Raw genomic sequence first — 23419 nt, 5'->3', positions numbered from 1 at the left:
CAGCCCCGTGGCGGGCCCGGGTGTCGCCTGAGGGTGCTGCTGACCATGGCTGCTTCGGGCCCGGAACCCCGGTTTTTGCTCCTGCTGCTGTTGCTGCTGCCGCCGCTGCCCTCTGTGACTTCTGCTTCCGATCGACCCCGGGGCTCGAACCCTGTCAACCCAGGTGAGAACCCGGGAGGCCGAGGGGGCAGAGTCGACACGTCTGCCAGCCTGGGAGGGAGTGTCCTTTCTCACCGGGGACCCAGCGCATCACCCTCTCCCCACGCTGAACTAGGGGCTTCCAGTCTCCCCAGACAGACAGGAACACCCCAGCCCCCATTCCTGTTTCTCGACTCTTCTGGAGACCAAATGTCCCTGAGCAGGAATTAAGGAAGGAACGGGAGAGAACTTAAGTGAAGTAACAGGGAGATGGAGGGGATACACAGGGATAAACACGTGGGTCCTAAGTGCTAATTCCTTGGCTGTGTCAGACAAATTGCTGGTGATCACTGTGGCTACGGCAGAGACAGAGGGATACCGGCGTTTTCTGCAGTCTGCGGAGTTCTTTAACTACACCGTACGGGTGAGTGGGGGACTCATGGGAGAAGTGCAGTCAGGAGTGGGCTGGGAGCTGGTCGTGTTGCCTCACCTTGACCTGTGGGGGTGGGTTCTTTCCTGCAGACCCTGGGCCTGGGACACGAGTGGCGAGGGGGTGATGTAGCTCGAACAGTTGGTGGAGGCCAGAAGGTCAGGTGGCTAAAGAAGGAAATGGAGAAGTACGCGGATCGGGAAGACATGATCATCATGTTTGTAGACAGGTAAAGAGGGTCTGTCTGGGTGGAGAGAGAGGGAAAACGGAGGAGCAGAGAGAAAAAGAGACCCTTTTCCTCGTCCAGCTACGATGTGATTCTGGCCAGCAGCCCGACAGAGCTGCTGAAGAAGTTTGTCCAGAGTGGCAGTCATCTGCTGTTCTCTGCCGAGAGCTTCTGCTGGCCCGAGTGGGGGCTGGCCGAGCAGTACCCTGAGGTGGGCACGGGCAAGCGCTTCCTCAACTCTGGTGGTGAGTGCCAAAGTGCCCTCAGTGGCAAGGCATCGCATGCTTCTGGTTCTTGAGGGTTGGAGAGAGAGTGGGATCCTGGGATCCTTGGGGGTCTACTTCTCTTCTGTCCCCCAGGATTCATTGGCTTCGCCCCGACCATCCATCAAATTGTCCGTCAGTGGAAATACAAAGATGACGATGACGATCAGTTGTTCTACACGCGCCTGTACCTGGACCCAGGGCTGCGGGTAGGGAGACTGGGGACGGGGGCATCCCCTGACTGACGTGAGGGAAGTTGCAGAAAGACGCGGTGTCACCTGTCCCCTCTTCGTTCACTGCTCCATCTCGTGCCATCTAGGAGAAGCTCAAACTTAATCTGGACCATAAGTCCCGGATCTTCCAGAACCTCAATGGAGCCTTAGGTGAGGAAGAAGATGGTTCGAAGTAGGTGATGAGGGACGGGTTCCTGCCAGAACTGGGCTGGTCTACGGATGACCAGTGTGCTAACCTATCCAACACCTAAGCGTGTTATATTGTGTTAGCAATAGTGAGACTGCAAGTGTGGCCCTGCAGCAGAATGCTGCTGAAGGTTTGCCAGGGAGGGGCTGGGGTGGCTCAGTGGTAGAGCTCCTGCCTAGAATCCCCCAGTGAGGGGCTGGGGTGTGGTTCAGTGGTAGAGCCCCTGCCTAGAATCCCCCAGTGAGGGGCTGGGGTGTGACTCAGTGGTAGAGCCCCTGCCTAGAATCCCCCAGTGAGGGGCTGAGGTGGCTCAGTGGTAGAGCACCTGCCTAGAATCCCCCAGTGAGGGGCTGGGGAGCGAGGAACTCAGGGACAGAAGGTGTGCCTAGCATACAGAAACCCTAGGTTCAGCCTCCAGCACCATCCACATATCTGTCTAGCAGACATACGCTAAGGTCCCCAGTCAGGGACTCTACTACCGCTGTGATTTCATTAACACAGAGCTTCTGCAAAGGGAGTGTTCCCTGACTTCCCACCTTGGAAGACCCTTTGGCAGGTGAGAAACTGACTCCCTTAGGGTCTAGTGAGTCACCCCAGGTCAGGTCGAGTGACCTCTCGAAGGCGGCAGCAGCCTGGACAGACTGGCAAGGCAAGGATGGTGTGAGTTCCCTGGTCTCAGAGGCAGGAGGACCTTGAGTTGCAGTCCATCCTGGGCTACATAGCGAGACCCGATCAAAGGAAAGAAAGGACTCACAGTAAAACTCCAAAAAATATTGTTTTTCTCATGTGTTTGTCTTGGGGTGGAGCACTTGTGCCCCGGAGCGGAGTCAGAGAAGAGCTCTTTACTTCCGTGTGGTTTCCGGGTGCCAGGCTTGGTGCCCAGTTCCTTTATCCGTTGGGCCACCCCACCAGTCCCAGTTGGACACACTATATGATGATTTAGAAAAATAAAATAAGCTGGGTAATGGTGGTACACACCTTTAATCCCAGCACTCGGGAGGCAGATCTCTGAGTTTGAGGCCAGCCTGGTCTATAGAGTGAGTTCCAGGACAGGCTCCAAAGCTACAGAGAAACCTTCTCTCTAAAAACCAAAGTAAATAAATATAATAATAATGCTTTTATAAGGAAATCCCAGCCCGACAAGAGCAACAAAAGAAAGCACTGCCCTGACTGAGCTGTAGTCCAGACCGTTGGTCCCCCACACTGCCCTGTCCACTAGAGGAGCTGGGACCCCATTGCTATGTGGTTCCCAGATAAAGGAACTCCTGAAAACCTCCTTTCCTCCCCCAGATGAAGTGGTCTTAAAGTTCGACCAGAATCGTGTGCGCATCCGAAATGTGGCGTACGACACTCTCCCTGTTGTGGTCCATGGAAACGGTCCCACCAAGGTGCCTCTGGGGTCCTTAGCCCCTGCTTGTCTCGAGCCCTGGGTACCCCATCCCTCCTGGTCCATCTGGTCCTCCCCAGTCCCAGTAGAAGAGGTGCTGGGACAGCCGCCTCTCTTCACCCTGTGCTGAGCCCAGCTTGCCTTTCATGTGTCCCCAGACATGTCCACCTCAGCTACCCTCCTTCTGTTCCAACAGCTCCAGCTCAACTACCTGGGGAACTATGTCCCCAATGGCTGGACTCCCCAGGGAGGCTGTGGATTCTGCAACCAGAACCAGAGGACACTCCCGGGGGGGCAGGTGAGGAGAGAGATGTGATGTAGGGGAGGACAAGCTGGGCAGCCCCAGTTGCCGAGCTCCTGGGCGTCCTGATCTGGCAGCGTGGTCAGTGGCTGGTGAGGGCTGCGGGGCAGAGAGAGGCCTGGGCTTCTGTGAGCCTTGTCCTGTGGTGTCCTCAGCCTCCCCCCCGGGTGCTTCTGGCCGTGTTTGTGGAGCAGCCTACCCCCTTCCTGCCTCGATTCCTGCAGCGCCTACTGCTCCTGGATTACCCCCCAGACAGGATCTCTCTCTTCCTTCATAACAACGTGAGATATGGGACCTCCCCACCCCCACATCCTACACCTTTTCCCATCCGTCCTGCCCTGATTGCATCTCTGGGTACCACCTCTGCCCAAGCTGTCAGTCCATGCTCCTCCCTGTCCCATCTTTAGGAGGTGTACCATGAGCCTCACATTGCAGACGCCTGGCCGCAGCTCCAGGACCACTTCTCAGCTACAAAGCTAGTAGGGCCAGAGGAAGCCCTGAGCCCGGGCGAGGCCAGGGACATGGCCATGTGAGTGAATCTCCCTCATCTGCCATAGACGGTGGAGCCCCTGGGGAAGGAGACACACACTGACTCTTGTCTTCCTCTCAGAGCTGGGAGAGCCCCACTTGTCTCACCATTCCCATTGCCTTGCCCGCATGCCCCATTTGAACTCTCTCCATTTGTGGGTCTTCCCCTCCAGGGATAACTGTCGGCAGGACCCCGAGTGTGAGTTCTACTTCAGTCTGGATGCTGATGCTGTCCTTACCAACCCGGAGACCCTGCGCATTTTGATTGAACAAAACAGGTGACCAGCCAACCCTATGCATCCATGAAGCCCCAGGAGGGCCTAGGAGCTCCACCCCTCCCTTGGGTGGGACATAGTTCTGTCCCCTCTTGTTCACTCCCCTTTGCCCAGCCTTCACCTCTGTTTTATCCAGGAAGGTAATAGCCCCCATGCTTTCCCGCCATGGCAAGCTCTGGTCCAACTTCTGGGGTGCCCTGAGCCCCGATGAGTACTATGCCCGCTCCGAAGACTACGTGGAACTGGTGCAGCGGAAGCGAGTGTGAGTCCTACCCATGTGTACCATGCAGGGACCAGAGCCTTCCCTGGATCCCCACTTTGTAGCATCCTATGTGGTCATTAGACAGGCCACAGCTGTGGGTAGGGACCGGCAATGGATTGGGTGGTGACTTCCCATCAGTGATGTCATGGCCACAGGCTCAGGGTTCTGGGGTACCCTGAGGGACAGAGCTTTTACAGTTAATAAAGTATAATCTGAGGGGTTGTCCGCCTGGCTAACGATACTCGGTGTCTGCAGGGGCGTGTGGAATGTGCCCTACATATCCCAGGCATATGTGATCCGCGGGGAGACCCTGAGGACAGAGCTGCCCCAGAAGGAGGTGTTCTCAGGCAGTGACACTGACCCAGATATGGCTTTCTGCAAGAGCCTACGGGATAAGGTGAGTGGGGTGGTTGGCATGGGTTGCCAAGTCTGGGGACTTGATGCTGTGCCGACAGCTTCCTGTGGTCCTCCTCACACATGCCCACCCTTTACCCCACTCCAGGGCATCTTCCTCCACCTCAGCAACCAGCATGAGTTTGGCCGGCTGCTGGCCACTTCTCGCTATGACACTGACCACTTACACCCAGACCTCTGGCAGATCTTTGACAACCCTGTGGTGAGATGGGCCCCCTCCATTGCCCACCACGGGGAGTGGGTAGCCCAATGGGGAGAGTATAGAAGGCGCCACTCAAATGCCACAATCCCTCTTGCAGGACTGGAAAGAACAGTACATTCATGAGAACTACAGCCGAGCCCTGGATGGGGAGGGGCTGGTGGAGCAGGTAAGCTGCCCCAGGACCGCGGCCTATGTGACCCGCCCACTGCTGGGACTGGTGGGTTCCAAGCTGAGCTCCCAAAGACTGAGGGTTTGCTGTTTGGACAGGAGGGTGGCGGATAGCCACACTGAGTATAACACTGTAATCCTAGCGGTCTGGAAGCTGATGCAGAAGGATGGAGAGTTCCAGGCTAGCCTGGACTGTGTAGTGAGTGTCATACCGTCAGGTGGCTAGACCAAGTCTCAATAAAACAGACGGGGCAGAGGAGACCACTCTGTAATTAAGCACTTGACACATGAGCATAAGGACCTAGTTCAGCTCTCCAGAACCCAAGTAAATGCTGCATGTGTGGTAGTCTGTCTAATTCCAGCATTAAAAGGCAAAGACTCGGGATCCTAGCTGACTGGCCAGACTGGCTGCATTAGTAAGCTCTGGGCTTGATTAAGAGATCCTGCCTCGGTGGAGAAGGCACAGGAAAAGTTGAGCAGTTCCTCGTGGCGAACTCAGATCCTCACATACACACATTTGAGTATGCACGCCCCTACACAGGTGTGCCCACGCTCACATGAAGACAAACAGAGGTGTGGCGCTTGCCTGTAATCCCAGAAATTCAGGCAGTGGAAGGAAGAAGCTAGGAGGGTTAGGAGTTGAAGGCCAGCCTCAGACACATAGCAAGTTCAAGACCATCTGGATTACGTAGTAAGACCTTGTCTAAAACTAAGAGAAATAAAGGGGCTGGGGATGTAGCTCACTCGGTAGAGGACTTGCCTGGCATTCACAGAGCCCTAGGTTCTGTCCTCAGTACCGTACAAACCGAGCACGTGTTGCAGCCTATGAGCTCAGCACTTAGGAGGACCAGAAGTTCAAGGCCAGCTTTGGCTACACAGTGAATTTGAAGCTAGCCTGGGCGACATAAGACCCTGTCTCCAAAAAAATGGGTGGGGGAGGGGACAGAACAGGATCATTGTCCTAGATACTGGGGCTCTAGGCACCCTATTTCTGCCCTTCTCTGACCACTGGAAGCTGATGCAGGAGGATGGAGGCCTCTTCGCTGACTACACCCCAGCAGCTGCCTAGAGAGCTCAGGTTGCCCTTCCATAGATCCTCTCCTGTATGTCTCCCCTCCCCTGTCCTGTAGCCTGTCCCGCCCCTTGTCCCTCTCCCTTGAGTTTCACCGTGCCGTGTCCCCAGCCCTGCCCAGATGTGTACTGGTTCCCACTGCTGACGGAGCAGATGTGTGACGAGCTGGTGGAGGAGATGGAGCACTACGGCCAGTGGTCTGGAGGCCGGCACGAGGTGAGGGCGGAGGTTCCCAAGGGGACAGTGGGCTTGGGGTGAGGAGGGATTCCCAAGGGTGCGGCTCATTCAGGGTGTGGCAGTCACTTGTCTCGTTGCTGTGACAAAGTATCTGACCAAAGCAACTCAAAGGAAGGGCTCACAATCTGTGAGTACAGCTCATCACGGCGGGAGGCAAGGCGGCAGGAGCCTGACACAGCTGGTCACATGATATCTGCAGTCAGACACAGAGATGGGTGCTGGGGCTCAGATCCTGTTCTCAGGACCTTGGCCCGTGGGATGGGGCTGCCCACAGTGGTCAGGTCTTCCCGTCTCTGTTAACGTAGTCTGGATGAGGTCTATCAAGTTGACAATCCAGGTTAGGTCTTGCACAGAGGGTCTTATTTTATGGGCTATGACTGTTAGATAGCATGGCCAGATAACATGGGAAGGCCAGAGCGATCCATAGGAGAGCCAACAACACCAGAGACCAAAAGGTTCAGCACTGTGACTCTGGCTGGCAGTGGTGCCGTAGCCTTTAGTTCTAGCCCTTGGAGACAGAGGCAAGCGGATCTCTGAGTAGTTAGAAGCCAGCCTGGTCTACAGAGCGAGTTCCAGGACAGCCAGGAATACACAGAAAACTCTATCTCGAAAAACAAACAAAAAAAAACTAGGAACCAGCAAGAAGAAGCTGATACTGTCCCCGAGGAAGAATGGGCCAGCCCAGATGTGAGGGGCTCAGTGTCTGTTGTCCACAGGATTCCAGGTTGGCTGGAGGATACGAGAATGTGCCCACCGTGGATATCCACATGAAGCAGGTGGGGTACGAAGACCAGTGGCTTCAGCTGCTGAGGACATATGTGGGGCCCATGACCGAGTACCTGTTCCCTGGCTATCATACCAAGGTAGGATATCCAACCACTGCTGTCTTCTTGTACCCCAGTCTTGGAAGGCTCCACATGGAACCCCCTCTCAGTCCCTGTAGCAACTCAGGCTCCATAGACTTGGGGCTTGGGATTAAGGTGGCTTGGGAAGAAGCCAGGTCTCTAATGCTCTGTCATTAGAAGAGTCCCTGGCCGGGCATGCTGCCACCTGTAACCTCAGCGCTTGAGAAACTGAGGCTCAAAAATAATGATAATAATAATAATAATAATGTTTCATCAATAAAATACACTTAAAAAAGAAAGAGAAAGAGAGACTGAAGCTTGAAGAACAAGTTTGAGGAGACCATGGGCTGCTCAGTGAAACCCTGTCTCAAAACAGAAAGGAAGGGCTGGGGATGTGGGTCAGTTTGATGCTTGCCCAGTGTGCACAGAGCCCTGGCTTTGTCTCCAGCACTGTGTAAAATGGGGTAGGACAGTAATACAGGACTGTTATCCCAGAACTCAGGAGGGAGAAGCAGGAGGATCAGAAGTTCAGGGTCATCTGTAGTCACACAGTGAGTTCAAGGCCGGCCTGGGCTATGTGACCTTGTCTCAAAAACCAGGAGAAATGGGGCTGGGGAAGATGGGGAAGAGTTCACGTCATCAGCTCCCGTGTGAAAAGCTGGACATCGCGTTACACATCTGTACTCCCAGTTCTGGGGAGGAACCTAAGGTGGAGGAGGACAAGTAGACCCAGGTGTGGTAGCACACACCTATTATCCTAGCACTAACGAGGCAGAGGCAGGAAGAGCTCTATGAGTTCGAGGCCAGCCTGCTCTACATAGTGAGTTTCAGGACAGCCAGGGCTACACAGTGAGACCTTGTCTTGAAAAACAAACAAAAGAATATGAGAAAAGGCAGAGGCGTGCTTCCCTTGCCTGTCTGTGGCTTCCACTGCATGTCCCCACAGACGCGGGCAGTGATGAACTTTGTGGTCCGCTACCGGCCAGATGAACAGCCCTCACTTCGGCCACACCACGACTCGTCCACCTTCACTCTCAACGTCGCCCTCAACCACAAGGGCGTGGATTATGAGGTGAGTCTGGCTCCTTCCTGTCTCAGGACACTGCACACACTTCTCCCAGCAGCCATGTCTCAGCTCCTTTCCCAGTCTCTGGCTGTATCAGGTCATGGCTGGACTGCTCACAGTCATGGAGGGACAGGACAGGAACTCCAGCAGGGCAGGAACCTGGAGGCAGGAGCTGATGCAGAGACAGACCTTGGAGGGGTGCTGCTTTCTGGCTCGTTCTTCATGGCTTCATCCACGGTCGGCTGGGTCTTCCCCCATCAATCATCAGTCAAGAAAATGCCCCACAGGCTGGCCCAATGGAGGTTTTACCTCTGTTGAGATGCCCTCCTCCCTGATCCCAGCTTGTGTCAAGTTGACGTAAACTCAGCCATTACAGCTGCCTCCCTACGTCCTCTGGCTGGCCATGTCTGAATTGGTTACTTTTCTGTTGTGGCCACAAACTTCCTGACAAAAGCAATGAAGTGGGGGGAGGGAGGGAGGAAAGATGGAAGGAAGGGAAGGAGGGAGGGAGGAAAGATGGAAAGAAGGAAGGGAAGGAGGGAGGGAGGGAGGAAAGATGGAAAGAAGGAAGGGAAGGAGGGAGGGAGGAAAGATGGAAAGAAGGAAGGGAAGGAGGGAGGGAGGGAGGGAGGAAAGATGGAAAGAAGGAAGGGAGGGAGGAAGGAGAGAGGGAAGGAACGGAAGGAAGGAAGGAAGGAAAGAAGGTCTGTTTTGGTTCACATTCTGGGAGTACAGTCCCTCATGGTGGGGAAGGCATGCTGGCAGGGGGGAAGCTGCTAGCTACGCTGTATCCACAGTCAAAAAGGTGAAGCCTGAAGCCCAGCTCACTTTTTCTTCTTTTTTTTTTTTTTAAATTTAATTTAATATTCATTGGTGTGTTTGCCTGCATGTGTGTCTGTGTGAGGGTGTCGGGTCCCCTGGAACTGTAGTTACAGTTGTGAGCTGTTGTGGATGCTGGGAATTGAACCTGGGTCCTCTGGAAGAGCAAGCAGTGCTCTTAACTGCTGAGCCATCTCTCCAGTCCTTACTTGCTCCTTTTGATCAGTCCTAGATGATGAGATGGCGCCATCCTTCTTTGGGGGGGTCTCCCCCTCCCCTCTCTAACTTGTTCTAGAACTCCCTCTCAGATATTCCCAGAGGTGGGTTTCTGTGATGGCTCTAAATTCCATCAAGTTGGCTTGCAGATTAACCGGCACATAGCCTCTCTTGCCTGTCTCAGCAGCCCATTTGATTGGCACCTCTCCCGTGCCTGTTGCCCCCTGCCCCCCACATCCCCATGTCTGCTAACCTTACCTTTTATGTTCTCTCTCATCTCCCCAGGGAGGTGGCTGCCGCTTCCTGCGCTATGACTGCAGAATCTCATCCCCGAGGAAGGGCTGGGCTCTCCTGCACCCTGGCCGCCTCACACACTACCATGAGGGGCTGCCCACCACCCGGGGCACTCGATACATCATGGTGTCCTTTGTTGATCCCTGACACTCAACCAGTCTGCCAAACCTTCTCTGCCATTGTGCCTTGTTGGGCTCCGGGGGTGCCGTTCTCGGAGAGAGGGAGCCCAGCTCTTCTCATTTCCTGAGTGTGTCTGTGTGCCTGGCACTGAGTGTTCTGCCCTCAGCGTCCCTCTCAGGAGGTCCCTGGAGTCTGCCACCTTCCCACCGACCCAATGGACTCAGGGAGAGTGGACTTTCTTTGTTGTTTTATTTTTTGGTTTTTTTTCGAGACAGGGTTTCTCTGTGTATCCCTGGCTGTCCTGGAACTCACTCTGTGGACCAGACTGGCCTCGAACTCAGAGATCCACCTGCCTCCCCCTCCCAAGTGCTGGGACTAAAGGCGCACACCACTGCTGCCCATGGGAGTGGACTTCTGAGGGTTCCCTGATAAATTATTGAGCTTCCTCAGCCTCACATTGAATAAAAGGGTCTTTGTAGCTCTCGAGTCCACGAGTCATATATGTAAAGTTGGTGTCTCATGTAGCCCAGGCAGGCCTCCAACTCACTATAGGGATTACGGTTGTGCACCACACGTCCAGTTCACGCGGTGCTGGGATCAAACCCGAAGTCCTGCGTGGTGGCAAGTACTCTACAACTGAGCTACATCCCTCTCCTTTATTCTTATTGTTTAAATAAATTGTGTGTGTAAGTGTAGGTGTGTACATGAGAGTGAAGGTGTCCATGGAGGCCAGAAGATAGTATCGTACCCCCTTGGAACTGGAGTCACGGGTAGTTGGGTCGAGAGCCACCTGTCTTGAGTCAGGTGGGAACCAAACGCTGGTCCTCTGCAAGAACAACAGCACTCTTAACCTCTGAGCCATCTCTCCAGCCCTCACCCCCTTTTATTACATTTATTCAATGTGCGTGTGTGTCTTATGGGAGTAGGTTTTCCACCCACCCACACAAATATTCTCTAAAATTAAAAAAAAAATTTATACTTGATCACCACCAGTCGTACATACCTGCCTCATCACGCTTCCATGCTCACAGCAAGTCCCTTCTCTGCCCAGCATATAAACTGATGACAACCGATCCACACATGGCTGAGGGAAGGTCTTTATTGTAGATACGAAAGAGGACAGTCAGAGGCATGTGAAGGAGTCCCGGAGCAGAGAGGGAAAATAGACTGGACCTGGCTGGGAGAGAAGCAGAGCACAGGGGGAGAGGAGAACGGAGTGCTGGCAATAGAGAAGATGGCAAACTGGTGCCGCACGCCATAGACTCCAGCCCTCCGGAGGCAGAGGCAGGCGGATCTCTGAGTTCAAGGCCAGCCTGGTCTACAAATCGAGTTCCAGGACAGTTAGGGCTACACACACAGAGAAACCCTGTCTTGAAAAAACAAAAACGAGAGGAAGAGAAGAGAGCACGGCTGAAATAACAGGGTTATGAGGAAAATGAGCCACTCTGGGGAGGGAGGGAGGCTCCCGAGGAGGAAGTCAGGATGCCAGCATGGACTCTGAGACAGGTCCTTGTGATACTGAGGAATCCTAGAGTCCCCCCCCCCCCCCCCCAGCATATGCTTTGCTGTGCCAATGGGCACTGCAGACAACCATTTGTTCTTTCTGCCAGTGATAAAGGAACCGGCTCCTTTGGTAGAGGGGAACCAGCGGCACATGTTCTTAAGGAATGCTGGCTTTTGCCTAACTGCTGGAATTTGGGAAAATGGAGTTTGCTCTGCACCTGACACCCAGGCTCCTAGGAAAACCTTCCTGGCGGTGGCAGATAACCCACACATGGTTTGAACGCTTTTGCCAGAGTGTGTATGTTTGTGTGTGCTGGGTGTGTATGTGGTGCCTATGCAAGCTAGGTGGATGCTCTCCCACTGATCCACACCCCGCACCCCCAGCCTCTTACTGGGGGCTCAGCAGGAGCCCCACAGCTGAACTCCATCCCTTGCCTTGGGCAGAGCTCTGTCCCATGGATGGTAGTAATCTGAGCAAGGGGGATGGCGGGGGGGGGGGGGACTTTGGCAAGGTCCCTGGAAGGAGCAGTCTACATGAGCCAGAGGGAAGAGGACTGGTTTTGCCTGTCTGCCTGGGGCCCAGAATTTTGTACAATCACCTCCGGCATGCTGGCATTTGGTAACTTTTCCTGGAGGGTAGATTTCTGTTCATTAGGGAGAGAGGGCAAAAGGAGCTGGGAACGCAGCTACGTTGGTAGACTTTGCCTGGTGTCTTATTTAGGGTTTCCATTGCTGTGAAGGGTCACCCAGTGAGAGGTCACTTCCTGTTGCCTTCAAGCTGTAGGACCCTCATCTCCTTCCCCAGCACCATGTCTGCCTGCATGCTAGCATGTCCCACTGTGATGATAATGAACTGAACCTCTGAAAATGTAAGCTACCCTATTAAATGTTTTCCTTGGCCATATGTGGTGGTGCACACCTTTAATCCCCACACTCAAGAGGCAAGGTCTACTGTTGCACCTCTCTCGAGACTGCGAGACTGCGTGAGCTGGGACAGGAACTGAGTCAGAGGGGGGAGAGGCCAGAAAGACAGGTGAAAGTCTGATAACGACCCCACGTGTCGAGGTGGGCATGGGGTGGAGGTCAGAGGTCAACGCCAGGTGTCAATCCGTTTTGCCATCCACCTTGATTTTAGACAGGGTCTCTCATTGGCCTGGAACTCAGTAATTACCTGAGTCACCTGTCCCCACCTCTCCAGTGCTGGGATTACAGTAAGCGTCCATGCCCAGTTTCGTGTATGTGTGTGTGTTTTGAGACAGGGTTTCTTCCTTTTTTAAAAAAATATATATTTATTATGTATACAATATTCTGTCTGTGTGTATGCCTGCAGGCTAGAAGAGGGCACCAGACCCCATTACAGATGGTTGTGAGCCACCATGTGATTGCTGGGAATTGAACTCAGGACCTTTGGAAGAGCAGGCAATGCTCTTAACCTCTGAGCCATCTCTCCAGCCCCTTGAGACAGGGTTTCTTTGTGTAGCCTTGTCTGTCCTAGCTCTGTAGACCAGGCTGGTCTCGAACACACAGAGATCTGCCTGCCTCCAGGGTGCTGTGATTAAAGGCGTGCTCCACCACTGCTGGGCTCATGCCTAGCTTCTTGACGAGGTTGAGTTCTTGGGGGGCAAACTCAAGAAGACAAGTTCTTTGCTGACTGAGTTATTTCCCTAGCCCTCCCCCAACGCCTTTTAAAAAGATTTATTTGGGGACTGGAGGGATGGCTCAGCAGTCAAGATTACATATTGCTCTCCCAGAGAACCTGAGTTTGGTTCCTAGCACCCAGGTCAGACAGCTCAACTGTTCTGCTGCAAGATCCACCTCAGTGCCCCCTTCCCTCTCCAAACCCATCAGAAAGCCTGGCAAGCGGTGGCTCCTCCCCTGGATTTGCTCAAGACCACGCCTACAGGATATTTAAGCTCCGCCCATAGACCTGCCCTGTGATTTCTCTCCTCCCTTTCCTGAGAGTCACCTGGGAGTGCTTTGCTCAGATTAAACCTGGTTTTATGAATTTGGATTGATCTGGTTTACTGTATTGATGGAGAAACCTACTACTGGGGATCCGAAAATCTTATCAACAACCACCTGTAACTTCCACTCCAGAGAACCTGATGCCTTTGGCCTCCAAGGCTCCTGCATTCACCCTCCCACCCCGAACACACATACACATGATTTAAAATAAGCAAATTAAAAAAAAAAATCTTCCTGTAAAATATTTATTTTTTTATTTGCATTTGTGTTCATGTGTGTGTACACGTGTGTCCAGGGGCATGCAGGTGCCTGTGGAGGCCAGGAAAGGGCATCAGGTCCCCTGGAGCTGGGGTTACAGGTGGTTGTGAGACAGCTAACAAGGGTGTGGGAACCAAACTTAGGTCCTTGGCAAGAGCAGTAAGTGCTCTACAGGGTTTCTCCGTGTAGCCCTGGCTGTCCTGGAACTCACTCTGTCGACCAGGCTGGCCTCAAGCGCACGGGAATCCATCTGCCTCTACCTCCCAAGTGCTGGGATTAAAGGTGTGCCACCCTGACCGGGCGCAGTCAGTGCTCTTAACTGCTCAGCCATTGCTCCAGATTCTCTGTACCTTCCCCTTTCTGTGAATGACAGTTATTCAGCCAAATTGTGTGTAGGGCCTGTGTGTGCTGGCCCAGATGTTTTCAGGAAGGTCGAGCTCCTGTGCCTGAAGACAGCGTATCCCAACAGCGGGGCACTAGAACCGTCAGCAGGCCCCACAGCTGCCTCTTGATGCTTACAGCCTTGGGAATTTGACCTTAATTAGATCCGGGCACTGACTATGGGATTTTCAAACCTGTTCTTGTAACGGCCCATGGGGCCTTACACAGTACATGTCAGATCTCTACTTCAGCCTATTAGTGGAGACCAGAGGCCCTAACCGCTCTGGAGTTCAAACACCTTGCTCTAGGCTCCTGGGTAATTTCCATTTCATACTATTGGTCACTCCTGAAAGCTCGGGGAGAGATAGCTTCGCTTTGCTCCTGTTCATAGTTCACTGGCCACGTGGCTCAATGTGTGGGTCAGAGCAAGGGGGTAGGAATGGGAGTGGGCCCAGGCTCGGGAGTCAAAGTCAGAGGATTGAGTCAAGAGGGGGTGTACTTAATCTGTGGGTTGCCCCTGTGCCATTCCCTTCTAAAGTATGGAGGTCTCGTCCAGTCCCCTGCATCGGAGTCTTCAAGTGTTTGCTGGGCTTCAGTGGGTCTTTTCGTTCCTGGGACTTGGTGAGTCCCCCAAACCCTCGGAATCAGACAAACGTGGTTATTGGTGCTTTTCTTCCCCCACAATCCCAAGGAGACAGAGTAGGAATTTCTGGGGTCCTAGCAGGAGTATGGGGCTTGAATACCGTAGGACTGGGAGGGTGGGCCAGTGGGGAGAGAAGGGCTTAAACATCTGGGCTCTTTTTTTAAAAAAATATTTGTTATTATGTGTATTTATTTGTGGGGAGGCATGTTCATGCCATAGCAAATGTGTGCAGAGCAGAGGGCAGCTTGAAGTAATCGGGTCTGTGATTTCATTATATGGGACCCGGGGATCGAACTTAGGTCACCAGACTTGACAGCAAGCACTTTTACCATCTCAGCCATCTTGCTGGTTCTAACACTTGAGTTCTTAGCATGCCTTGCTATCTGGTCCTGCAGCCCTGCTGTGCCTGGTGGCTTTGGTCCTAGCCTCCCTAGGCTGGGCCTGGACCCTCGCGGTCCTCTACCTGACCTGGCTCTACAGAGACAGATACACACCCAGGATGGGGGGGCCGCCGCTCTGCCTGGGTCCGGAACTGGGCAATCTGGAGGTATTTCCCAGACTGCTTCCCCATTACGGTGAGGGTCCCAGAAAGTGCGCTAGCTTGATGGATGGGTGGGATTTCAAAAGAGACAAATGTGGCTACCCCTCTTTCCCCACTTCCGATGCTGTTCCTCACTGGGAACATACCCTTTGCTCTCCAGCTGGTCAAAACGGCCGAGTTGGGTCCATCCTGAAACTACCTTTTCGGTTTCTATCCTCACGGGGTCCTGGTTGTTGGGGCCTTCAGCAACTTCTGTACAGAGGCCACAGGCTTCTCTCGCCTCTTTTCGGGTCTCAAGCCACACCTTCTCATGCTGCCTTGTTGGTTCCAAGTGCCTCTCTTCCGAGATTACATCATGACCAGCGGTAAGGAGGCCCCTTCTCGAGATCCCCGGGCGCTGGATGTTACCTAACCTTTCTTATCCTGGGCTGAGGGAGGGGGTGCGGGCGCCTGTGTTCACCTCTATCTTGGTGGTATCCACGAGACCCAGCCTTTGTCCTCCCCACCCAGGTTTAGTCTCTTCTGACATGGCTAGCGCTTCCTATCTCTTGACCCACCCCGAGGGTGGCCAGATGGCCGTCCTGGCTGTGGGAGGTCCCCTGGAGGCAAAGCCAGGAATAGTGAGTTTGCAGCTCCGGAATCAGAAAAGATTCATTAAATTATCACTGGAACACGGGTGAGAAGTGGGTGGGTGGCGGCAAGGTTTATCCACGGGAACTGCTCTCTTAGAGAGGAGGAATGTGGCACCCGGTACCTTCAGGCCCCAGTCCGCCGCGGGCAGGTCTCTTCCTGCACCTCCAGGGCTTCGCTTGTGCCTGTCTTCTCCTTTGGAGAGAAGGAGCTCTTCCAGCAATATCCGACCCCGCCAGGCTCCTGGGTGCGGAGGGTACAGGAAGCTCTTCAGGCGATGCTGAGCGTGGCCTCTCTTTCACGGTCGCCTGGGTCTCCTGCTACCCTTCCGTGTGCCGTCCACACTGTAGGTGAGTCATGTATCTTTCCACATCTCCCTTAAAGCCTGATGTGCTAGCTCTCTGCTCCACGAGTCTGGCATTTATTCCCCCAAGCTTTTTAGCCTGATCCCCAGTTAGTGGGAGATTTAGAGACACCTCAACAGTCAATCTTCTCCTCTCCCGTTCCGTCCTCAGTGGATACCCCGATTCCAGTCTAGCAAGCCGGAGGCCCAGCCGGGAACAGGTGGACCAGCTGCACGTGTAGTATGTAGAGCCTCTCACACAGCTGTTTGAGGAACACAAGACACGATTTGGGGTCTCTGCTGATCAACACCTTGTTCTTACCTAGGCTCCTCCATGTCCCCGTGTCCTGGCCTTCCTGAGTGACTGCAGGGGATGGGGGAGGGGGATGAGGATGCGTGGGAAACGAAATTAAATGTGAGAATAGACAAGAAGCATGTGTGTGTTTGTACAAGTTCAGGGAAGGGAAGAGAAGCCTCGGGGCAGGGGGACCCATTGTCCCCTCTGATACTGGTGTAGCCTTGACCACTCCCAGAGACCTGCAAACAGATTACATCGTCAGTGCCTGCCTGCCTGTGTGTCTGGGTTCTCCTGCCCTGCCTTGCCTGTATGTCGGAGATCAGAGTCTCCGGTCCCCCCATTGTCCGGGTCCTGCGGGCCAGTGGGTACCTGCTTCTTGCCTACTCCCCACCTCAATGCCTCAGTCACCAGGGAGGCGAGGACTGTCCCTTTTCTACCTCTCTTTCCCCACTCAGAGCTCCTCCCAGTAACCTGCCCAGACTCATTGACCAAGGAAGTTCAAAGGTCAGTCCAAGAAGGAGCCTAGAAAGTTCTGGGGCTCTAGGTCCAACATCCGATCACCTCAGAGGTGATCTGCTCCCTGTGAGATCACACCCCCAAACCTTCACCCTCTGTTTCCTGGGTCCTGGAGTCCTGGTGACACAGAGTCACTAGGACCGCTATCCCCATATCCCTTCTCCTCTCTCACCATGAAAACACCTCAAAAGCAAAGACTTGAAGTGATAGGCGCCTACCAATATGTGGTCACTTTTCTCTTCATGGGTAAGTGTGACTGGTGGGGAAGGGGGGACATGGGGGCCCAGAGACAAGGGAACTAGGTAAAGGACATTGGTGGCCATATGTCTGGGCTGTTACCATTGTGGGCTCCAGGCACCAGGAAAGGGCCAGAGGAGACCACAGGGGTGCTCAGCAGGGTGGGGGAGGGGAGGGAGCAGGTTGTTTTGACTGACTGCATGACAGACAGAAGCCCAGTCTTCTTTCCTTTTCACCCAGGCCTTTCCTGCACCCTTCTGGTCTTCTTTCTCCATTTTACCCGGCTCTGGTCCTTCTCTGTTCTCTATTTCGTGTGGCTGTACCTGGACTGGAACACACCCATCCAAGGTAAGTCTGGGGCAGAGGTCTCCGGTCATGAGATGTGTGTTTCCACTGTTCGTGTGTGTGCATGTTGTTTTTGTTTTTAAGTGTGCATAGGTTCTGCTGGTGGGAACCAGAGGTTGATTCCATCACCCTTCTGCCTTGTTCACTGAAGCAGGGTCTCTCAATCAAACCCAGAGCACACTGATATGTGGCTGTCTTTTGCTAGCCAGCATGCGCTGGGGGATTCCTGTCTCCTTCTGAGACTGGAATTGCAGTGACCTCCGCGCCCACCTGGCAGTTCCATGAGTTCCAGAGATCTGAACTCTGGTCACTTTGCTTGCTTGGCAAGTGCGTAACCCTTATGCTACCTGCCCCAGTCCAGAAGAGACAGTTCCCCCACCCCCACCCCGGGAAATTCTTTCACCCCAGCCCCATCTCTCTGTGTGCAGGTGGAAGGAACAGCAGGTAGATGAAAAAGTGGACAATCTGGAAACACCAGAGAGATCATTTCCCTCGAAAGACAGTCGGTCTCCTTCCTCTCTAAGGCCTACTCACCTTCCTGCCTGCTGGAGCCTGTGCTGGATGTCTGAGCTGGGGGATGGGGTGATACGTGAGAGTGACCCCTCTGCCCTTAGTCCCATCTTAGGACCTTGAACTTTGAACTCCAGTGGGGTAAAGGGCAGTTCTTCCCAGCAGTTACCTTGTATTCTTTTTTATTTTTACTTACTTTTTAAATTTAAAAAAAAGTTTACATTGTGCTTATTTGGAGGGTGGGGAAGGGGCTTGTGCAGGCCACCGCATGCCGGTAGCAGTCAATCAGGTTTCCCATCACGTGGGTCCCAGGGATTGAGCTCAGGTTGTCGGGCCCTCACCTTGCATTCTGTGCCTCTTCCTCTGTGTATCTCCCCAAATACCTCAAAGCTACTGAAAACTCAGAGCTGCCGGCTGACCGGAATTACGTGCTGGGTGCCCACCCCCACGGGATCATGAGCACAGGAATCTTCTGTAATTTCTCCACGGACAGCAACGCCTTCTCCTAGCTCCTTTTCGGGCTTACGCCTTGGGCGGCCACACTGCTGGACTCTTCTACCTCATGTAGACTACCTCATGTTCAATGGTGAGCCTTCCTAGCCTTGTGTCGGCTTGACACAACCTGCAGCCATTTGAGAAGGACTCTCAGTTGAGGGATTTCCCCGGATCAGCTTGGTCTATGGCTATGTCTGTGAGGCACTGTCTTGATTATTAGTTGATGGGAAGGCAGAAGTGCCCATGGATTATAGGGTATCTCCTCTAACTAACAAGATCCTTGCTTGGTTAAGAGGACTGGCTTGGTCCTACTCAGAGGGGAACCCCAAGTGTGGTGTACAGGATGCAGGGGACGCAGGACTCAGAACTCTCAGGTACTGCTGAGTGGAGGTGGGAGGGCTAGGGAGCTGGGGAGAGGGTGGTGACAGTGGCCCACTTCTGTCCGCAGGGCTGTGTCCTGTGAGTCGACAGAGTCTGGACTTCATTCTGTCACAGCCCCAGCTTGGCCAGGCAGTGACCATCCTGATTGGGGGTGCCCAGGAAGCCCTGTACGAGGTTCCAGGGGAGCACTGCATCACATTGAGGATGCGGAAAGGCTTTGTGCGCCTGGCGCTAAGGCACGGGTGAGCAGGGCTACAGGTTCTTCTCAGGTTAGGTGTGCTTTGTAACAGGGTCTTGTTGAGCGGAAGCTGCTTGTTTGTTCCCGGCTGCCCAGACTCCTGAAATCACCACACAGAAACTGTATTAATTGCAACACTGCTTGGCCTATTAGCTTATGCATGTTTCTAGTTCACTCTTACCTCTTAAATTAACCCATGTCTATTATTTTATATTTTACCACGAGGCTCGTGGGCTACCGGCAAGGTTCCAACCTGTAGCTTGCGTCTTTCTCCTCTGGTGGCTCCATGGCATCTCCTTGACTCTGCCTACTCTCTCTCTCTATATATAGCTCTTCTAGCCTGGCTATATTACGTTAAGCCATTGGCCAAAAGCAGCTTTTTTATTCATTAATTGATAAAAGTAACACATATACAGAAGGATCTCCCACACCAAGGTCTCAAGTAACCCAGGCTGTCCTTGAACTCCCTGTGTCACCAAGAATGACTTGGAACTTCTGATCCTCCTGCCCCCACCTCTTGAGTACTGGGATTACAATAAGTGTGCACCATCACGTCAGGTTTATGCAATGCTGGGGTCAGAGCCCAGGGCTTCATGCAAGCTAGGTGAGTGTTCTACCTGAAAGATATAGATATATCTATATTGCATACACCACACACACACACACAGGCACGCACACGAGGCCATAAGAACACACCAGGTCCCCTGTCTAGAGTTACAGGCAGCTAGCTGTGAGCTGCTCAGCGAAGGGACTGAAAACCAGACCCTGGCCTTCTGTCATAGCAGCAAGTACTCTTGTCTTTAATTTTTATGTGCATGCGTGTTTGCCTGCATGCATGTTTATATGCTATGTGTGTGCAGTGCCCAAGGAGGCCAGAAAAGGGTATTGGATCCCCTGCAGTTGGAGTTAGAGACAGTTGTAAGATACCATGTGGGTGCCAAGACTCGAATGCAGGTCTCTCCAGCCCCATCCTGTGCATCTGGATTTTTAAAACCCAGATTCTGGGAAGCAAGCTCAGGTCTTCACCATTCTGCGGCCAGCACTTCACTGTCTGGGCAGTATCACCAGGCCTTCAGCCCATCTCAAGGTGATGCCTTGGAGCCAGGTGTGGTGAGATAGGCCTCAAATCCCAGCACCCTGGGAGACTTAGGCACGAGGAGACACACATACTAACCGCAGGAAGCCCTTCTTCCCTTTTGCCACCCTTCCAGGGCCTCCCTCGTGCCTGTGTATTCCTTTGGGGAGAATGATATCTACAGAATCAAGTCTTTTGACCAAAACTCCTGGCAGTGTCGATGCCAAATTGCCTTCCAGAGACTCACGGGATTTTCCCCCTGCATCTTCTGGGGTCGTAGTCTCTTCTCAGCCAACCTCTGGGGACAGGTACCATTTGCCCAGCCCATCACTACTGTGGGTGAGTGGGGAATCCCTGGGGAGGAGAGCTGCTGTCTGTTTCATTTGCAGCAAGAGAGCCCTGCCACCCACATCTCCCCTCCCTGCAGTGGGCCACCCCATCCCTGTGGCCGCCCCATCCCTGTGCCCCAGTCCCTCAAGCCCACCGAAGACCAAGTGGATCCTTATCACCGGCTCTACATGAAGGCTCTGGAGCGGTTGTTTGCAGACCACAAGGAGGCCAGTGGCTCTGCTGTGGCAGAGAATGTCTCACCCCTACCCTAGCAAGCATCAAGCTCCACCTCACCTCCCAATTTGGAGCCAGAGTCTCTGGCTGACCTGGAACTCACTGTGTAGACAAGCAGGTCTCTCAAGTGCTGAGATTAAAGCCGTGACTACCACCACCCCTTTTTTGAGACCGAGTCTCCTGTGGCTCAAGCTGGCTTTGAATGTATCCTATAGCAGAGGTGGGCCTTGAATCCCTGCTCCTTTTGTCTCCACACCCCAAGTATTGGAATTGGAGTTGAGTGTTACTGAGAGGCTGTAATCCTTGCTGAGAATTTTGCTCCTTCTGTAAATGAGGCCAACAGTTTAGCCAAGAACTGCCAGGTACTCAGTGGTGGTGCACGCTTTTAATTCTAGCACTCAGGATACAGAGACAGGTGGATTTCTGTGAGTTTGAGGCCAGCCTGGTCTACAGAGTGAGTTCCAGGACAGCCAGAGGTACACAGAGAAATCCTTTTTTGGTGAAGTGGGGGAACGGGGAGGAGTTGGAGAACTGGCGGGCTACAGTGCAGAGCTGTGTGGAAGGTTAGCTTTGAAGGGTGAGCAGAATTTTGGAAGTAGGAGAAGTGAGGGTAGGTACTGGAATATCATGAGCAAAAGCTCAGCTTGGGGTCTGTCCTGGTGTGCATGCCTTTGTCCCCAGCACCTGGGAGACTGAGGCAGGAAAGTCATGGCTCCTACAGTGAGATGGGGGGAGGAGACAGTCGACTCCCCAAAAGTTCATAGGCCAGCTAGCCTGACATATGCAACGGCAAACCAGAGACCCTGTCTCAAGGTGGACAGTCGGTACTGACGTCTGAGTGTACACCCGCATTCACACAAACACTCCCACACAGAGACTGAAAACAAAACAGGAGGAAACACATGCCTCGTACCAGTAAATCTGGCCAGGAACCAATAGTCTGGGGGAGCTCGTAGGGGCCAAGGGCGAGCCTGCTACTATCCCATTGCTAAATGGACAAACCATCAGAGGGTTCACTAAATCCGTGTATCTCCATTACCCACAGATTACCGCGGCTCCCAGACCTTCTCAGAAAGCTCCCTTGTGTAATAGGCAATGGTGAAGGGAGAAATGTAACTAAATAAAGCGCAGAGACCAGGTCAATGCACTGCTCAGCCCCGGAGGGTCACTGTCAAGGTGCAGGGACTATCTGGGAAAAGGGGAGCAGGAAGACTGTAGGAGTTGGAGGTCAGTGCAGACAGAGTGGCTTCTGGACATGGCAGGACACACCACCCACGAACTCACACCAACTGCAGTTGCCTGTACAAGATCAAACCGGCGTGGAAGGGGAGGGGCACACAAGACCCCTCCCTACCTGAGCTGCTGTGGACAGAGGCTTCTGGAGAAGGGAGGGGCAGTTTTCTTTAAGGGTATCGGCCCTGGCAAGTAGACCTATTCCAGTGGATCCATGCAAACCCATGAGTGTATGGGCACCGCAAAACGGAGTCAATGAGCTATAAAAGTGTGTGTGTGTGTGTGTGTGTGTGTGTGTGTGAGAGAGAGAGAGAGAGAGAGAGAGAGAGAGAGAGAGAGAGAGAGAGAGAGAGAGAGAACAGTTCAGAGGGGATGGGGAGAGTGAGAAGTCAATGTAATTGAAATACTTTGTATTCATGTATAAAATTTTCTCCCCCCAAATTAATATAAAATATTGTATTAAAAGAAGATTTAAGGGCTTAAAATAAGGGTGGAGACCAAAGTAGAGTTAATGGCACAGATAAAATGTGGGGGGTAAGATCTGATGTCTTCTGAATCCTGTGGCCACATCATCCTTTCACTTTGCCTTCACCTGTTTGCCTGCATCCGGGACTGAGAAGCAGAAGGACTTGTCAGCGGGGAGTGATGACTCATGCCTGATCAGCTCCTGCGTCAGAAGACTTCTTTCCTGGCCCAAGTAATAATAATAATACCAATTTGTCTGAATGTGAACCGAATGCAACTCTATTTGTCATCCACTGTCCTAAAAATATATTCAGGGGAAGAATTTTCTCGTATCTCCAGGCAAATATTTGGGTAAATTCACAACTTTTGTTGGTCTTCTTCAGATAGGAAGTTGTTTTCTTTTCTTTTCTTTTTTTTAAAGACAAGGTCTCATGTAGCCCAGGTTACCTTCAACCTTTCTGAGTGAGGAGAGGGTGCCTTTGAATTCCTGATCTTCCTGTCTGGTGGGGATGGAACCCAGGGTTATTTTGTGTGTGCTACACAAGCATACTATCAACTAAGCCATCTCTCTAGCCCTCCTGATATTTTGTTGTGGTGTGTGTGTGTGTCTGTGTATGTGTGTCCGTGTGTGTTTGTGTGTGTGTATCTTTGTGTGTGTGTCTGTGTCTCTCTGTGTGTGTGTTTGTGTCTGTGTGTCTGTGTGTGTCTGAGTATGTGTCTGTGTGTGTATGTGTGTGTGTGTCTGTGTGTGTAGACAGTGGGATAGCGAGACTAGAGGACACTCAGCATCCTCTATTGCTCTCGGCCCTGTTCCCCTCAGACAGGGTCTCTCATTGAAGGTGGAGCTCAGTCACTGGCCAGAAACCCCAGCAATCCTTCTGTCTCTGCTGCCCCTGGGCTGAGGTTACAGGTACGTATATATGAAGCTTGTCAGATTAAACTCTCGTGGGCTCCAGCCCAATAGGCCTTGCCTCCTACTGGCTCCAGTTCTCCAGGGCCTGCCTTGCTATTTTGTTACACGCCTCAAATATGCTCAAGCCCCCATGCCCCGTCCCATGCCTCCTGTCTTCCCCTCTTCACTCTCATCTCTCCCCACTCCTTCTCTCCTCTTCTAT

General features: G+C 53.0%; 2 protein-coding genes across 3 annotated transcripts; both read left to right on the top strand.

The window, feature by feature from the left end:
- Nucleotides 1–30: 30 nt before the first annotated feature.
- Nucleotides 31–10161, top strand: Plod3 (procollagen-lysine,2-oxoglutarate 5-dioxygenase 3). Of its 2 annotated transcripts, XM_075976035.1 has the most exons (19): nucleotides 31–163; nucleotides 471–562; nucleotides 661–797; nucleotides 876–1039; nucleotides 1154–1266; nucleotides 1377–1440; nucleotides 2768–2865; nucleotides 3061–3162; nucleotides 3321–3446; nucleotides 3573–3694; nucleotides 3867–3971; nucleotides 4105–4230; nucleotides 4486–4627; nucleotides 4733–4846; nucleotides 4944–5012; nucleotides 6198–6302; nucleotides 7040–7186; nucleotides 8115–8240; nucleotides 9555–10161. In XM_075976035.1, the coding sequence occupies exons 1-19, from the start codon at nucleotides 46–48 to the stop codon at nucleotides 9708–9710; spliced, it is 2226 nt and encodes a 741-aa protein (XP_075832150.1). In that variant the 5' UTR covers nucleotides 31–45; the 3' UTR covers nucleotides 9711–10161. The 2 variants fall into 2 exon arrangements, with proteins under 2 accessions (XP_075832150.1, XP_075832144.1); XM_075976029.1 differs by having other exon boundaries at nucleotides 4486–4846.
- A 5168-nt stretch (nucleotides 10162–15329) lies between these two features.
- Mogat3 (monoacylglycerol O-acyltransferase 3) lies at nucleotides 15330–20644 on the top strand. Its single transcript, XM_075974460.1, is given in 12 exon segments — nucleotides 15330–15339; nucleotides 15485–15650; nucleotides 15776–15954; nucleotides 16059–16188; nucleotides 16877–17007; nucleotides 17239–17346; nucleotides 17772–17849; nucleotides 18244–18393; nucleotides 18396–18417; nucleotides 18777–18971; nucleotides 20179–20385; nucleotides 20470–20644. Coding segments are annotated over 12 exon segments (1551 nt in total).
- Nucleotides 20645–23419: the final 2775 nt, after the last annotated feature.

This window comes from Microtus pennsylvanicus, chromosome 1 (assembly GCF_037038515.1).
Source record: "Microtus pennsylvanicus isolate mMicPen1 chromosome 1, mMicPen1.hap1, whole genome shotgun sequence".
NCBI lineage: Eukaryota > Metazoa > Chordata > Mammalia > Rodentia > Cricetidae > Microtus > Microtus pennsylvanicus.
This window is presented reverse-complemented; position numbering and strand designations above follow the sequence as displayed.

What these genes read in the sequence shown, in the direction of transcription:
- Plod3 (XM_075976029.1), top strand. Translation starts at nt 46, where the DNA reads ATGGCTGCTTCGGGCCCGGAACCCCGGTTTTTGCTCCTGCTGCTGTTG. An exon ending in TCTTTAACTACACCGTACGG is followed by an intron (nt 563 to 660) that starts GTGAGTGGGGGA and finishes TCTTTCCTGCAG; the next exon opens with ACCCTGGGCCTGGGACACGA. An exon ending in ACCTGGACCCAGGGCTGCGG is followed by an intron (nt 1,267 to 1,376) that starts GTAGGGAGACTG and finishes CGTGCCATCTAG; the next exon opens with GAGAAGCTCAAACTTAATCT.